This window comes from Myotis nattereri (genome assembly GCF_964212035.1).
Source record: "Myotis nattereri genome assembly, chromosome: 5".
Lineage (NCBI taxonomy): Eukaryota > Metazoa > Chordata > Mammalia > Chiroptera > Vespertilionidae > Myotis > Myotis nattereri.
This window is the reverse complement of record NC_138080.1, coordinates 17,997,531-18,012,492: the sequence shown is the minus strand read 5'-3', so window position 1 is coordinate 18,012,492 and position 14,962 is coordinate 17,997,531. Positions and strand designations below refer to the sequence as shown.

General features: G+C 49.3%; 1 protein-coding gene and 1 pseudogene across 2 annotated transcripts in view; both read left to right on the top strand.

The window, feature by feature from the left end:
- GATAD2A (GATA zinc finger domain containing 2A) overlaps positions 1–14,417 on the top strand; it is a 108,124-nt gene extending 93,707 nt beyond the window's left edge. Inside the window, exons 4-13 of the mRNA XM_081091536.1 lie at positions 524–656; positions 783–914; positions 2,805–2,894; positions 3,529–3,660; positions 3,819–3,986; positions 5,831–6,110; positions 7,906–8,204; positions 8,852–8,926; positions 9,212–9,407; positions 12,919–14,417. Of these exons, the coding sequence (XP_080947662.1) occupies positions 524–656; positions 783–914; positions 2,805–2,894; positions 3,529–3,660; positions 3,819–3,986; positions 5,831–6,110; positions 7,906–8,204; positions 8,852–8,926; positions 9,212–9,407; positions 12,919–13,049 (1,636 nt within the window). The 3' untranslated portion in view covers positions 13,050–14,417. The remainder of the gene's footprint in view (positions 1–523; positions 657–782; positions 915–2,804; positions 2,895–3,528; positions 3,661–3,818; positions 3,987–5,830; positions 6,111–7,905; positions 8,205–8,851; positions 8,927–9,211; positions 9,408–12,918) is intronic.
- Positions 10,235–10,555, top strand: LOC308519529 (large ribosomal subunit protein eL42-like; annotated as a pseudogene). Its single transcript has one exon. The product of its transcript is annotated as a large ribosomal subunit protein eL42-like (transcript).
- Positions 14,418–14,962: the final 545 nt, after the last annotated feature.

Here is a 14,962-nt window from a genome sequence, read left to right as displayed (position 1 = left end):
GCATGCCCACAACCCAGATATGTGCCCTTGACTAGGAACTGAACCTGTGACCTTTCGGTGTGCGGGCCAACATGCTAGCCCTGGCCGGAGCTGCTCAGTGGTTCACCACTGACGTTTTTAATTCAACACCTAGCCACATGGTAGAGAAAGGAGTGGTGGTGGGTGGTGTTTTCCAAAATGTCTGTGTCACCCTCAGACATATAGATGTCCTCATCCCTGGGGACACAAAGGCAGGCACCAAGAACAGTCCCAACTGGAACTGGGAGGGGTCCAGCCATAAACATGTGGGTTTGGGTACTGCATGGTGAGTACAATGAGAGAAGGCAGCCTAGATGGGTGGCAGAGAGACTATCAGGGAGGACACAAGGAGAGATGTTGCCACCAGTGGGGCAATGTGCTTGCCATCTCCTTGCTTTGTCTGTTTTAATCTGGGCATCTGGAGGGTGTTCACGTGGGGTTCTGGGGAACAAAGTCCAGCACAGTCAGTGTGCTCTGGTAACAACCCGCTGTCCCTGCTCCACAGTGACATGAAGTCCGAAAAGAGAGCCCCTTCGCCTGATGTGATTGTGCTCTCCGACAATGAGCAGCCCATGAGCCCGAGGGTGAATGGGCTTCCGAAAGAGGCTTTGCAGGAGACCAGCACTGAGGACCTTATGGTGAGTCTTGTCCCCCTGCTAGGGACTACTCCACTGAACAGCATCCCTGAATATAGCTGGTGACAGTGGGGCCTGTGCTTCTGGGTGCTGGGCCTCCCTCTCAACCCTGTTCTCTTGTGCTTACAGAAAAGCAGTCCTGAAGAACGAGAAAGGATGATTAAGCAGCTGAAAGAAGAGTTACGGTTAGAAGAAGCAAAGCTCGTTTTATTGAAAAAGTTGCGGCAGAGTCAAATACAAAAGGAAACCACCACCCAGAAGGTTTGTGCACGTCTGTATCTTCCTCAAGGACCAGTGGAAGCCATTCAGAGCTGGGGTCAGAAAGGCTGGTCATGGGGGACGGGTTTCCTCAGGGGTCTGAATAGAAACTTTAACTAAATACAAAAGGTCCCATTTTGTATTTAGCTAAAAGGATGTCAGTGAGAGGATATTAGAGTCCTGCTTGGTCTAGAACAGCGGTTCTCAACCTGTGGGTTGTGACCCCTTTGGGGGTTGAATGACCCTTTCACAGGGGTCACCTAAGACCATCAGAAAACACATATATAATTACATATTGTTTTTGTGATTAAATCACTATGCTTTAATTATGTTCAATTTGTAACAATGAAAATACATCCTGCATATCAGATATTTACATTACGATTCATAACAGTAGCAAAATTACAGTTATGAAGTAGCAACGAAAATAATTTTATGGTTGGGGGTCACCACAACATGAGGAACTGTATTAAAGGGTTGCGGCGTTAGGAAGGTTGAGAACCACTGGTCTAGAATGTTTCAGATCTGAATACATAAAACTCACTTCCTGTAAAAGCATCAAAGGAATAGAAAACAGATAATAGATGTATGAAGCTGCTGGAAGCACACTTCAAGGTTCAGAGCTCTGTCCTGAGTTTGTTTTTAGAAAGGCCTCCTGCCCTGCCAGTGTCTGTGCTGGCCTGGAGAGGCTGCTGTCCCAGTGCCGGAGGTTCTTTGTGGTTCTGCTATGAGCTCACCATGTGGGGCAAGTTCATGTTTTGTTGGATTTCTGGGAAGGTTTATGATTGGTTATGCAGCTGCCCTTATCATAACCATAACAGTCATCTCACTCTAGCTGGTTTGGCTCAGTGGATAGAGCATTGGCCTGTGGACTCAAGGATTCCAGGTTCGATTCTGGTCCAGGGCACATTGCCAGGTTGCGGGCTCGGTCCCCAGTAGAGGGCATGCAGGAGGTAGCCAGTCAATGATTCCCTCTCATCATTGTTGTTACTGTCTCTCTCTTCCTCCCTGAAATCAATAAAAATATTTTTTTTAAAAAAATTAACCATTACTACTAAACCAGTAAAGTGATTACATGGCTGACAGAATGTGTAAAACTCATATTTCCTAAGCGAGAGGCACAAAAGAAAGACACGCATTGGTCTGATTTGGGGGCTTATTTGAGTTCCCACCCCACTCCGTCAGCAAGTGGATGTGGCCTGACTGACGTCAGTTAATCTCCTGGTGGACAGAACCTGTCTATTGTTTCCTTGTCAGTTGTTGAAGATAAGGTAAAGTGACCCAAGTCTGTCACTGTCCCTTCCCTAGTGGAATGTTACTTAAGAATCCCAAGGTTGGGCCCAGCTGGTATGGGTCAGTCGTTGAGTATCGACCCATGAACCAGGAGGTCAGGGCTCTCGCCCGGGTTGCAGGCTCTATCCCCAGCAACGGGAATGCAGGAGGCTGCTGATCGATGATTCTCTCTCCTCATTGATGTTTCCAACTCTCCCTCTCCCTCCCTTACTCTGAAATAAATAAATAACGTATTTTAAAAAATGTTAAAAGAATCCTAAGGTTGGTATTAACCTGTCCAGGACCTGGGTCCTTTCTCATTGCCTGCCTTTCCTGCCCCCTGACAGGCAGAGCCACAGAGTGATAGCAGGAGTCCCAGGGGGTGGAGTGGTGCTGGAAAAGCACCCATTTTTGTATATGTCAATTCCTGTCGCAGATAGGCAGGGGTCACTTACCAGGCTGGAAGCATAACCTTTGCAAACTTAGTGACAGTGGGGCCTGTGCTTCTGGGTGCTTCCTGTCCCTTTGGAAGAGGAAGAAAATCAGTCCTCCTCCATCAGGATTATGGGGTGGGCAGGATTGATGGCTGTCTCATCTACCGAGTATCCTGCTTTCTTGCAGCCCACAGGCTCCACTGGGAGCACCGTGACCACCCCTCCCCCGCTCGTGCGGGGCACCCAGAACATTCCTTCCGGGAAGCCATCACTTCAGGTCAGTTCCTTCCTCATTAGGCTCTTGAGGAACCCTGTAAAAGGCTGCCTGTTCCTTCTGACTAGACTGGGTGAGGTTTTCCTGCTGGCAGCCCCAAAATAAATCATGCTTAAATTCCCAAACTAAGCCACCATTGACATCATAAACAAATCACACCAGCAGATGGGAGGCCCCTCCCATGACCACCCCTTTTGAGGTTGGAGAGAGAACTAAGATCCTACCTAAACATATTGGGCTCCCTTCATTCGGAGTCTCCCAATGGCAGGGTGGCCTTGACCCAGCAAGGCTCCTGGCCTCCTCTGCTCAAAGGATTCTCCCTCCCAGCCATAGGACTGAGGTCTGGACAGGGGCCCAGCTCCCCTCAAACAAGCCTGAACCCCCAGCTCTCACCAGCAGGTGGCAGGTGGCTGTCCTGGTTGGCTGGACTCTTGCTCTGGTGGGGCCTGTGTCTTGACTGAGCCCACATTTACAAGTCTCTTGTTGGAGTCTATGTTCCTTGTTGCTTTTATGTGTTTTCTATTACCTCCTTTTTTGGTTAATAGGTATGTGCTTTTACAAAAATAGTAATAAACCTGTTTGTTTTAAAAAAAAAAAACACACATGTTAAGATATGGGGATTGGTATCTTTTGACAGACCTCTTCGACTCGAATGCCTGGTAGTGTCATCCCTCCACCCCTGGTCCGTGGTGGGCAGCAGATGTCCTCAAAGCTGGGGCCGCAGGCAAGCTCGCAGGTCGTCATGCCCCCGCTTGTCAGGGGGGCTCAGGTGAGCAGGGGACAGGAATATGGCCAGGCAGCTCCAAGCAATGGTTTACCTCACATAAATAACCGTTTCCAGTTCTCAGGCTGGGGCTATGGAGCCCAGCCTTTCCCTCTACCTCCCTCCATTGTTCCTCATTGTCTTGTTCCCACCCCACCCCACAGCAAATTCACAACATCAGACAACATTCCAGCACGGGGCCGCCTCCACTCCTCCTGGCCCCCCGGGCGTCTGTGCCCAATGTGCAAATCCAGGGACAGAGGATCATCCAGCAAGGCCTTATCCGTGTTGCCAATGTCCCCAACACCAGTCTGCTCGTCAATATCCCACAGGTGAGGGCCATGCTGTGCTGACATAGGGAGTGTGCCGTGCAGCTGCCCCCAAAAGGGCCCACAGTCCTGAGGCACAGTGGGGTGGTGCAGTGTGACCTCAGAGCCAAGTGAGGCTTCGGACACCCCTTGTGGTTTGTACTTGAGCTCTTCTGGGCCTGTCAGGCATGAAGGTCACAGGCAGATATTCTGATCTGCCACATGACAGAGGTGGAGAGTTGCTGAGAGGATGAGGGGTGCAGACCTGAGCTGAGACAGGAGTCTGAGGTCTTGGGAAAGGCAAGTTTGGGGGATAGAAAGGGCCAGCTAAGGTGTTTGGTGGGCCTGGAGATGGCTGGGGGCACTAGAGCCTTTCCTACCCTTTCCCCCTGTAGGCACAAGCACATGAGGAGCATGTGTCTGCAAATGTCCTCATGGCACCAGTGTACCTATTCTTATTCACAAGTCCCTTCAACTCTGGACAAAGCCTCTGAGATGGGGTGGGTTTGTCCCCACCCAACAGAGCCAGGAAGATGGGATGGGGGGGCCGATAGGCTAGAAGCAAAGCCTCATTGACAGATAAAATTATTGGGTATGCAGGAGCTTTTGCTGATGGGCACGTCACCTTCTCTGCCTCCATTGGCCTAATATATTCTTGCCTGCCTTCTCTAGGTCAGGATCAAGTGCATTCCTGCTACCACATAGGGATGTCCTGGCAAAACAAAAGCTTGACCTATACAAGCAGTTTATCCCATAAACCTTGATCCGGATCCCTCCCAGGTGCCAGACCCTGTTCTCAGCTCAGTGTGCAGGGAGAATGGAAGAAAGCAGGCCAGCATCAGTGGTGCCAAGAGGTTCTGTTCCCAGTGGGGTGGGGAACCCAAGGAGGGGTTGGGGAGAACTGGCTGGTTGGTCAGTGGGGCATGGGCTAGGTCAAGATGCTGTGTTGGCGTCCTCTGTATTGAGGAGTCTCTTTGATTCTGAGACCTTCTGTGGGGGTAAAGATCCTGGGAAACCATCTGTGCTTCCTAAAACCTGTGATGTATTACAGGCAAGTTATCAGGTTGTGCATTTTCCTGGGGGTGGTGTATGCAGCTTTCTTTGAGCTTTCCAAAAGGGTCCTCTACCTTATGAAGCTAACTAAGGGCACTATCGTGATCAGTTCCACGTTTTGGGGAGAACACTTGACAGTGTTGGGGGTGAGTGAACTGGAGCAAGGAGACGATGGAGCATTGGTCACTGGGGTTTAGACAAAGACGATAAAGTAGTGCAGGAATAGCAAGGGTTGAGGCACAGTGGGGTGGTGTGGTGTGACCTCAGGGCGAGGGATTGGTGCAGGAACTACTCTCTACTGCAACCCTGATAAAGACATTAGTATCTCCAGATAAGCCCACACAAAGATGCCCTCAGGGGAAATGCCACAGATGCCACTTGAGCCACCATTGCACCCCTGTGAGGAAGGAGGCTGCCCAGACCTGTGCTGAGAGGAGGGTCAGGCCATAGAGCTGGGACAGTGGCCATGCTGTCCTGGGTTGGTGCTGTGTGGACATTGCAAAGGGGGTGCCCACTCTCTTGGTTATAGTGACGGGTTGCTTTATGGATATCCTCCTGGCAAAATACAGCAAATTACAGGTTTTTTTAATGTGTGTGGTTTATTTGATATCAGGTAAGCCTCAAAAGTGGGTGTACAAGATTGGTCATCTCATAGGGTGAATGGTTTAATGCTACTCTGTCTGCTGCTCACAGGTATCAAGCAGCTCGGAATTAGTGCAACTAATGGTGCTGACCTGGGCTGTGGGTGCAGTGATAGGGCCTGCCTCGGTGCAGGTTGCCCCTAGCACTCTGACCAGGTTGTTGTTTCCCAAAAGCCATCCCCAGCCTCACTGAAAGGAACGACAGTCACCTCTGCTCAGGGCAACTCCACCCCCACCAGCGTGACTTCTGTGGTCACATCTGGTGATTCTCCAGCCAGCCGGCAGGCGGCCGCCAAGCTCGCACTGCGCAAACAGCTGGAGAAGACGCTGCTTGAAATCCCCCCACCCAAGCCCCCTGCCCCAGAGATGAACTTCCTGCCCAGCGCTGCCAATAATGAATTTATCTACCTGGTTGGCCTGGAGGAGGTGGTACAGAACCTGCTGGAGACGCAAGGTGAGTGGGCCCTGAGCTAGGGTTGTTTTCATCTCTTCCCACTGAAGTTTCTATAACATAGGTTTTTTTCAACGTACAGCACCTGTCTATGCACCTGTGGTATACCCAGAGCTGTCTTAAAGATTGGGTATTTTGGATGCTATGAGTAACATTGCATCATCAGTTTGTGAGGTTTAATAGCTTTTTTTTTTTAAAATCCTCACCAAGGACATGTTTAGATTTTAGCGAGAGAGGAAGGGAGAAAGAGAGAGAGAAACATCAATTGGTTGACTCCCATGTGCTCCCCAACTGGGGATCGAGCCTGGAACCTAGGTTTGTGCCCTGACCAGGAATAAAACTTGCAACCTTTTAGTATACTGGACAATGCTCCACCCGGCCAGGGCAGAGGTTCAACAGCTTCATAAACACATTGCAGGCACCTTTCCTGTTAGGGCCTCCTGAGAGCCAGGCCCTGGTGAAGCTCAAGGGTGCTAAGGGTGGTCAGGGTGCCAAGCAGCGCACTGTGATGTTGGTGTGGGCAGTGAGGAGGAATGCCTGCCGAAGACTGACATGACAGGCTTTGCTTCCAAACAGGAAGTCAACACAGAGGTGAAACTTTCCGGAGCTTTGAGTTTTCAGAGCACTCAAGATGGGAGAGGGTACCTACACTTAAGCCAGATTCACTAAATCACCCTCCTTGTAAACAATTTGGAAAATGCACCTGTGTGGTAGGAGATTTTAGGAATAAAAGAGCATAAACAGAATAGTGAGCAAAAACAATATTGAAAATGGAGGCCATGTTAACCCTTAAGGGGTCTCCACCAGCCATTGTACTGGGGGCACTTGTGGCCTGAGATGGAGCTAATAGTGACATGAATTGGGCAGCCAGCCTGAAATGAACCCTTCTCTGTGTGATCTTTTCAGATGCTTATAATGAGGAGAAGGCATAGTCATAACTTGTCCAGGGGAACAGAGGAGAGGCTGACAGGCTGGCTCCACCTGTCAGGTTACCTTGAGGGACCACAGAGAGGGGTGCAGGCTCTGACATGGCCTGGATATATGTCTGGCTCCCTTTGATGTCTTCTTTATAATGAATAATGAATAATGGTAATATTAGCAAAAGCTGCTGCGAGCCCTGGCTGGTGTGGCTCAGTGATAGAGCTTCGGTCGGCTCACGCAGCGAAGTGTTGCTGGTTCAATTCCTGGTCAAGGCCACATAGCTGAGTTGGTTTCCCTGGGCCCCAGTTGGCTGGTGTGAGAGACAACCAATCCTTCCTTCCTCTCTCTCTCTCTCTCTCTCTCTCTCTCTCTCCCCCCCTCCCCCCCCACCTTCTCCTCTCCTCTCCCCTCTTCCCTCCCCTCCCCTCCTCTCTCCATCCCTCCCTTTCACTCTCTTTAGAAATCAATGGAAAAAATACCCTTGGGTGAGGATTTTTTAAAAACCTGCTGCTGCAAGGCTAGTCTAGTATAGGAACGACAGGCAGAAGGCCATGTCAGGATGAGATGCCTCCCTGTCCTACGCTGTGACTGGGCAAGGCCATTGGGAGAAGACAAGCTGATGGCACCACATAATGTTTTTGAGAGTTGGTACCAAGAATGCCTGACCTACAGCATTTCCAAAGCTTCAGCCTGAAAGGCTTCCCTGAGGCTGGCCCAGTATCTGTACACAGTCGGCATCTACTGAGGCTTTGGTTTTCTGATAGCCATTGAGCCACCTGGCTTGGGATGCTGCCCTCTTCTATCCTGCATGCTGGGTAGTTGGGGTTCTGGCTGGCATCTTGTTCCTTTGATGTGAGCCCACCCGTCTGTCCTACAGCAGGCAGGGTGTCAGCTGCCGTTGTACTGTCCCGGGAGCCCTACATGTGTGCACAGTGCAAGACGGACTTCACATGCCGCTGGCGGGAGGAGAAGGGCGGTGCCATCATGTGTGAGAACTGCATGGCATCCAACCAGAAGAAGGCGCTCAAGGTGGAGCACACAAGCAGGCTGAAGGCTGCCTTTGTGAAGGCACTGCAGCAGGAGCAGGAGATCGAGCAGCGTCTTCTGCAGCAGGGTGCAGCTCCTGTGCAGGCCAAAGCTGAGCCCACCACCGCCCCACATCCCACTCTGAAGCAGGTGAGTTCTTGTCTAGGAGCCAGAGTTGTGACCTGGAGGTCTGGGAACTTGACTGGGGCCTCATCCTCCAGGAGAGATGCTGTTCCCTGGCAGGGAAGTTGTCGCTAGCACGCAAAATGTCCTGGTGTTCTGTCCACACTCGGCAAGCATCTGCCTGATTGTCAACTGCATCTAAATTGTGTTTAATGGTGGTGTTTGGTGGTGAAAATACTAATTTGCAGTTTTTTTTAGATTTTGTAGCTTTCACATTCATTGTGCCGTCGACAAGTACTTCTTGTCTATAAGGACTTTTCTGAAAGCCACATTCAGATACAAAAGAGGCGTTCTGAAGAAATGTTCTAGCTAAATTAAGGAGAGAAAGAAGTTTTCTTGGCTGCTTTTTTTAATGCTCTGCTTTCTACCCCGTATAGATCCAAAGCTTTGTGTTGGCAGTTTTTTGTATCCTTGGAAGTCATTTGTAATTCACTAATGACCACATCTTCTCAAGGTCCCTATAATAGTGGGAGGCCACACTGTCCTCGGGAAATGGCCTGTCATATGGGCACTAGGCCTCATGTGGCCACAGCTGCTGCCCTTTGGTCACTCTAGGTCACCCGGGGCCGGCCTGTGGATGGTGCTGATCTTGATTTCAACCCCCATTTGTGTAGGTCATAAAGCCCCGGCGTAAGTTGGCGTTCCGCTCAGGAGAGGCCCGCGACTGGAGTAACGGGGCTGTGCTACAGGTCAGAACTGCAGTGCTGGGAGCCCCCTGCATTGCGCCACCAACCAGCCCTCACGCCCCAGACCGTGACCACGTCAGCTGCCTGCGTCTGTCTCTCTGTTTCTCTCTCTCCCTCTTTCCTTCCCCTGTCCCCTTGGTGTAACTTACCTGGTCTCCTGATTTTGGACTTTAGGGACCCCGTGTGGGTGGGAAGAGGTCGGCCACAGCAAGGAAAGGCTGCACTGACCACCTCACCCTCTACCTTTTCCTTTCCCACATGAGCCATTGCACCCTCTTTCCACTGCAGGCCTCCAGCCAGCTGTCCCGGGGCTCAGCCACAACACCCCGAGGCGTCCTGCACACGTTCAGCCAGTCGCCCAAACTGCAGAATGCAGCCTCAGCCACAGCTCTTGTCAGCAGGACCGGCAAACATTCCGAGAGAGCCGTTAGTTCTGGCAAGGGCAATGCCACCTCCAACTGGAAGAAGGCACCCCTGAGTACAGGTAGGTGGGCAAGCCCCCAAGGAGCTCAAAGTAGGGACCTTGCTGTGGTTGGGTCCATCGCTTTCTTATTTTAGCAAAGACTTGCACATGGTGAAGGGAAATGGCACAAAGGGCCCTGAACCCCAGACCTGCTCCCTGAGAACAGCTGCCTCCCAATTCTTTGGCTGAATCTCTTGTTCACTAAATAGGATGACCTCAACAAGTGGCAGCCCTGAGTAGATACTAAGTAGCCCTCGATGTCTCCACACTCTGTACCCACACTCTTAGCCCTTCACTCAAAATGTAGGACAGGCCCAGTTCAGGCGTCAGCCCCACCATCCAGTAGACTCTGGCAGCGCGGATGCTTATCTACCCCCTTGGCTCCTGGCCTCTGGCAAAGGGAACACCTGTTTTTACTGTTAACTTGTGCCTTTTCTGCTGTACTATTTTTTGCTCACCCAGATAGTGTCTTATTTCCTGATCTGTGGGCCACTCTTCCCACCTTCAGTCTGGCTTGGACAGATCAGGTGGGGCAAAGTACAAAATAGAACAAGAATGTAGGGGCGAGGAGGGGGACTCTGGGGTGAGGGCTGGGAGTTTAACTGAGGTGGGAGGCACCTTGCATGTTCAGCCAGTCGCCCAAACTCCTGAGGAGACAACATTTTAAGAACAACCAGGGGATGAGGAGGCGCTCAGGCAGATATTTTTTAATCTCCCTCAGTCCTGCCATCCTGGGTCATCCTATTTTTAAAATGTCTTATTTATTTGCTAGCATTAAGATGAATGTTAAATATTTCTGTTGATCAAAAATGAAAAAGTGACTTTCCCTGCTGATAGCGCTCGCAGACATGGCGAACGTTCCTAAAACCTGCCGAACTTTCTGTAAGAAGTGTGGTCAGCATCAACCCCACAGAGTAACATAGTACAAGAAGGGCAAGGATTCTCTGTGTGTGCAGGGAAAGCAGCGTTATGACAGGAAGCAGAGTGGCTATGGTGGGCAGAATAAGCCGATTTTCCAAAAAAAGGCTAAAACTACAAAGAAGATTGTGCTGAGGCTTGGATGCGTTGAGCCTAACTGCAGATCTAAGAGAATGCTGGCTATTAAGAGATGCAAGCATTTTGAACTGGGAGGAGATAAGAAGAGAAAGGGTCAAGTGATCCAGTTCTAAGCTTCATATTTTGTTTTATTATATGACAATAAAATCTTGATATGTTAAAAAAAAAAAAATGAAAAAGTGAGGCCAGTCGGTGTGGCTCAGTTGGTTGAGCATTGTCCCATACACAGAGAGGGTGGCCAGTTCAATGTCCAGTGACAGCATGTGCCTGGGTTGCGGGCTTGACCCCCAGTGGATGTGCAGGAGGTAGCCGATCAATGTTACCCTTTCACATTGATGTTTCTCTCTCTCCCTTCCTCTCTTTAAAATCAATAATAAAAACATTAAAGTCAAGGCTGGGTATGGTTCAGTGGTTGAGAGTCGACTTATGAACTAGCAGGTCATGATTCTGTTCCAGATCAGGGTACATGCCCAGGTTGCCGGCTCAATCCCCAGTAGGGAGCGTGTAGGAGGCATCCAATCAATGATTCTCTCTCGTAATTGATGTTTCTCTCTCTCCTCCCCCTCTCCCTCTCTGAAGTCAATAAAAAAATATTTATAAAAAAAATATTAAAAACACACAGCAAAACGGGTAAGTGAACAGTAGACACAAAAGGCTGAGTGAAGGAGATGTGTGAGAGCGCTCATTTGTGGGAGTGAGCACATGCCACACCCCTGTAGGAAGAAGAAACACCATCATAGAGGAACCCTAGTTAGACCTGGGAAAGTAGGGCTGTTTGTGCAATGGAAACACAGGAGCCCACTGTACATGCAGCTGGCCAGAGTCTCTCATAGGAAAGAAGTTTAGAAGAAGAAAGACATTCATCTGACCGTAGAAGAATTTGGACCTCCTGGAAAGCAAAGAGCATTTGTAAATACTAGGCAAAGATACTTTTACTCAGCATGTATAAGATACATACAGCTAAGAACTCACAGGCTAGTTAGAAATTCTTTTTGTGGGAAATTTGGAATTATATGAAATGGGAAAAGTCAAGTATGAGTGTATGCATGTATACCAGTGATGGCGAACCTTTTGAGCTCGGCGTGTCAGCATTTTGAAAAACCCTAACTTAACTCTGGTGCCGTGTCACATATAGAAATTTTTTGATATTTGAAATCATAGTAAAACAAAGATATTTTTGATATTTATTTTATATATTTAAATGCCATTTAACAAAGAAAAATCAACCAAAAAATGAGTTCGCGTGTCACCTCTGATACGCGTGTCATAGGTTCGCCATCACTGATGTATACACTGTGATAGCAATCATGTGAACCCGTGTGTGCACTGAAGGGTGATGTTTGAAAGGGAATATGAAGGAATAAATAGTTGCTCTGTTCAACAGTCAGATGAGAGATAAAAGTGTCAAGGCTTAGAAGCCACATTTCCCAGGAGAGTTCTGCCAGAGCTCCAGGTTACCCTGGGTTTCTAGATGGTGGTTTGAGAGAGACTGGGTGGGATCTAGTTGGTGGTGCTGCCTTGAATATGCAGAAAGGACTCTAGTGCATTTGACTTCAGAATCCTTCCTTGTTCCACAAAGTCTCTTAACCTCCACCAAAAATACTCTTGGGAGAGCCCTGCTGCTGTAGCTGGGGATCCAGGGCAGTCCTTAGGCCAGGCCAGCCAAAAACCTGTGTGCTGGTGTGTATGTGTATCATTTCTTCATTTTCCAATTGTAAAAATGATACTTTGGGAATATTTAGAGAATATGAAAAAGGAAGATGATGGCAATGGCTGGTATTTTCTACTCCAGGAGAACAAATGCAGCACTTAGAGGCCTTCCTCAGTTGCCTCTTCATTCACGTGTCCTACACGTGAGTGTCCTACAAAGGGATTATGCTTTGTTTGCCATTACGTGCACCTCTGAATGGTTTAGAGAATGTTACCCTATCCTTCTTGATGGCTGCATGGTATTCCGTCATACTAATTTCCCAGATGCCTCATTCAGTCATTTGTTATTTTTCAGTTCTAAATAGCACTGTGGTAACCACCTCAGTTAACAGAGCTCTCAAATAGCCTGTGGAATATCTGTTACTGTGGCAGAGGCTGGGGACATTGTAAAGGAGATTGAGTTTTTTCTTTTTCTTTTTTTTGTTTCTTTTTTTTTGTTAATCCTCACTGAGGATATTTTTCCATTGATTTTTTTTTTTTTTGAGGGAGAGAGGGAGAGACAGAGAGAAACATTGATGTGAAAGAAACAAATCAATTGGTTGCCTTCTTCACGACCTCTGACCAGAATCAAACCCGGAACCCTTTGGTCCGCAGGCCAACACTCTATCCACTGAGCCAGACTAGCTGGGGCAAGTTATTTCTTAAATTCTCTTCAGTTCTGAGGTGGGATTTTGACTGCCCAGGCTCGGTTGGCCCACTCAGGTGTCCTCCTGGGAGCCTGCCCCTGACTGGGACCATCTCAGCCTGTTGCTCTGTTCTGTTGCAGGTGGGGCGCTTGCGTTTGTCAGCCCCAGCTTGACAGTGCACAAGACCTCCTCGGCTGTGGACCGCCAGCGGGAGTACCTCCTGGACATGATCCCGCCACGCTCCATCCCCCAGTCGGCCACGTGGAAATAGTGTGAGCCGGCCTTGTGGAGAACAGGCTCCCTCTTCCTTCCCACCTGGCCTGCCACCCTCTGCTCGCTGGGGAAGACATCCTGCTCCCCAAGAGAGCGAGCAAGCGAGTGTCTGCCACACTGCGGAAGCAAGAGCTCCCTTCATTCTTGGCTGCAAAGTCTTGTGGCTGGAGGGCCGCTTCACAGGTGGATGAGGATTATTATTACTGGGGGACCTTTCCCATGGGCTTTCCTCCTTTCTTTGCCTTTAGTTTGCCCAACACCAGCAGAAAATTGGACCTCGGGGGCTGTTTCTGCTCCCGCCCTCCTCTTCAGCCCCCTCAGGGCACATGGGCAGCCTGGACACTGTGACACACTCGGGCAAGACCGGAGCTCGGGGCTTCTGAAGTTGAGTGGACCGTTGTTTTGTTTTTGCTTTTTCCCCACCTTAGCCTCCCAATCTTTGACTGCCTTCCTTCACGGCAATCTCTAGGTTGACAAGTTTTTTTAATCACCTCATGATGATGGAGTTTAAAGTAAACCATGCAGACCCAGGGGTTCCTGCCGAGCATGGCCCCCATGCCCCAGAGGATGGGCCGCTGACTGACCAGCCCTCGTTTGCTCCAGCAGAAGGCCTGTACTGCTGCTCGTTCTGGAGACCCCAAACCTCCCACACTTAGCAGAAGAACAAACTGCAACCCAGACCCAGCCAGAGTGCCTGGGATCCTGAAAGCCACACTGCTGCCCTTGGAGAAGGGAGTAGAGAAATGGCAGCAACATACAGAGCCTGAGCAGGAAGTTGGAGGGGCGGGCTGTTGTGTTTTTTTTGTTGTTGTTGTGGTTTATTTTATTAAATTTTTCCTTTTCTTTTCCTACTTATTTTGATAGACAACATCCCAAGCTGCCCTGGCTTGTGCTCCCATCAGGTGTGTCAGGTGGGGAGATGCCCCTGCCCCTCACAGACTTTAGGGTTTCCGTTTGGGTCTAGTTTAGAACCTTCCCGTAAAGGAGGCCGTGCTGCCAGTGTTCGCCTCCAGACTTTTTTTTTTAACCTTCTTTGGAGTCTACAGAAATGTCTTACAAAGGATCAGGTCTGCTCTTAGACATGTTTCATTTCAGTTTTCCCCGCTCCTTAAAAATCAGTTCCATGAGGAAAGGCAGATGTCATGTGTGAGCTGCACACAGCACCAGCTCCAAGCACATGTGAGGGTGTCCCATGTGTGTGCACATGCATGTGTTGATGTGGAGACGGGGTACGTCGCTCCCCACTTCAGCTCCTGCCCTGGTTTTCCTGTCCATGCAGTTAGGGACTTAACTTAAAATCCTTATTTTATAGGGCTGCCTTTGAACACATTGCTTCAACATTCTAATAAAGGCTCATTTAACCCCCTCTCATGTGTGAATATCAGTGTTTAGAAAACATTTTTAACATGTGGTCGAAGACCTAGTTTTGCAAAATGTTCTAGTTTTTTCTATAGAACGCTAAATTTCTCATTGATTTTTGTTTTGAGTACATGGGCTGAAGGAGGGGAGGGGAGGGCAGGGAAATGTGGCTTTCATAACAAGATGCAGGGATTGGGGGAGAAAGGGAAATTAACATTCAGGAATGTGGGGAAAGGATGTGCTTATACACCAAAAACTCAAAGAGTGTGCAAGCATTTCTATTTCTTGCGTGTGTGTGTGTGTGCGCGCGCGCCTGGTAAATAAATACCCGTCTTATATGCTACCCTGAGCTGTTAGCCCTCTCTGTTCAGTTACATGGGCCAAACTCCAAATCGTCCAACAAGGAGACTGGGCTGGCCACTCCCAGCAAACAGACCTCAGTTCTATGCAGTAACTGAATCAGGTGTCTGGGCCAAGTCATTCATGCACTGTCATTTTATTAAAATGCCAGCTAAAGTGTCCACCACCTTCCCATCCAGGTTGACTGGGTCT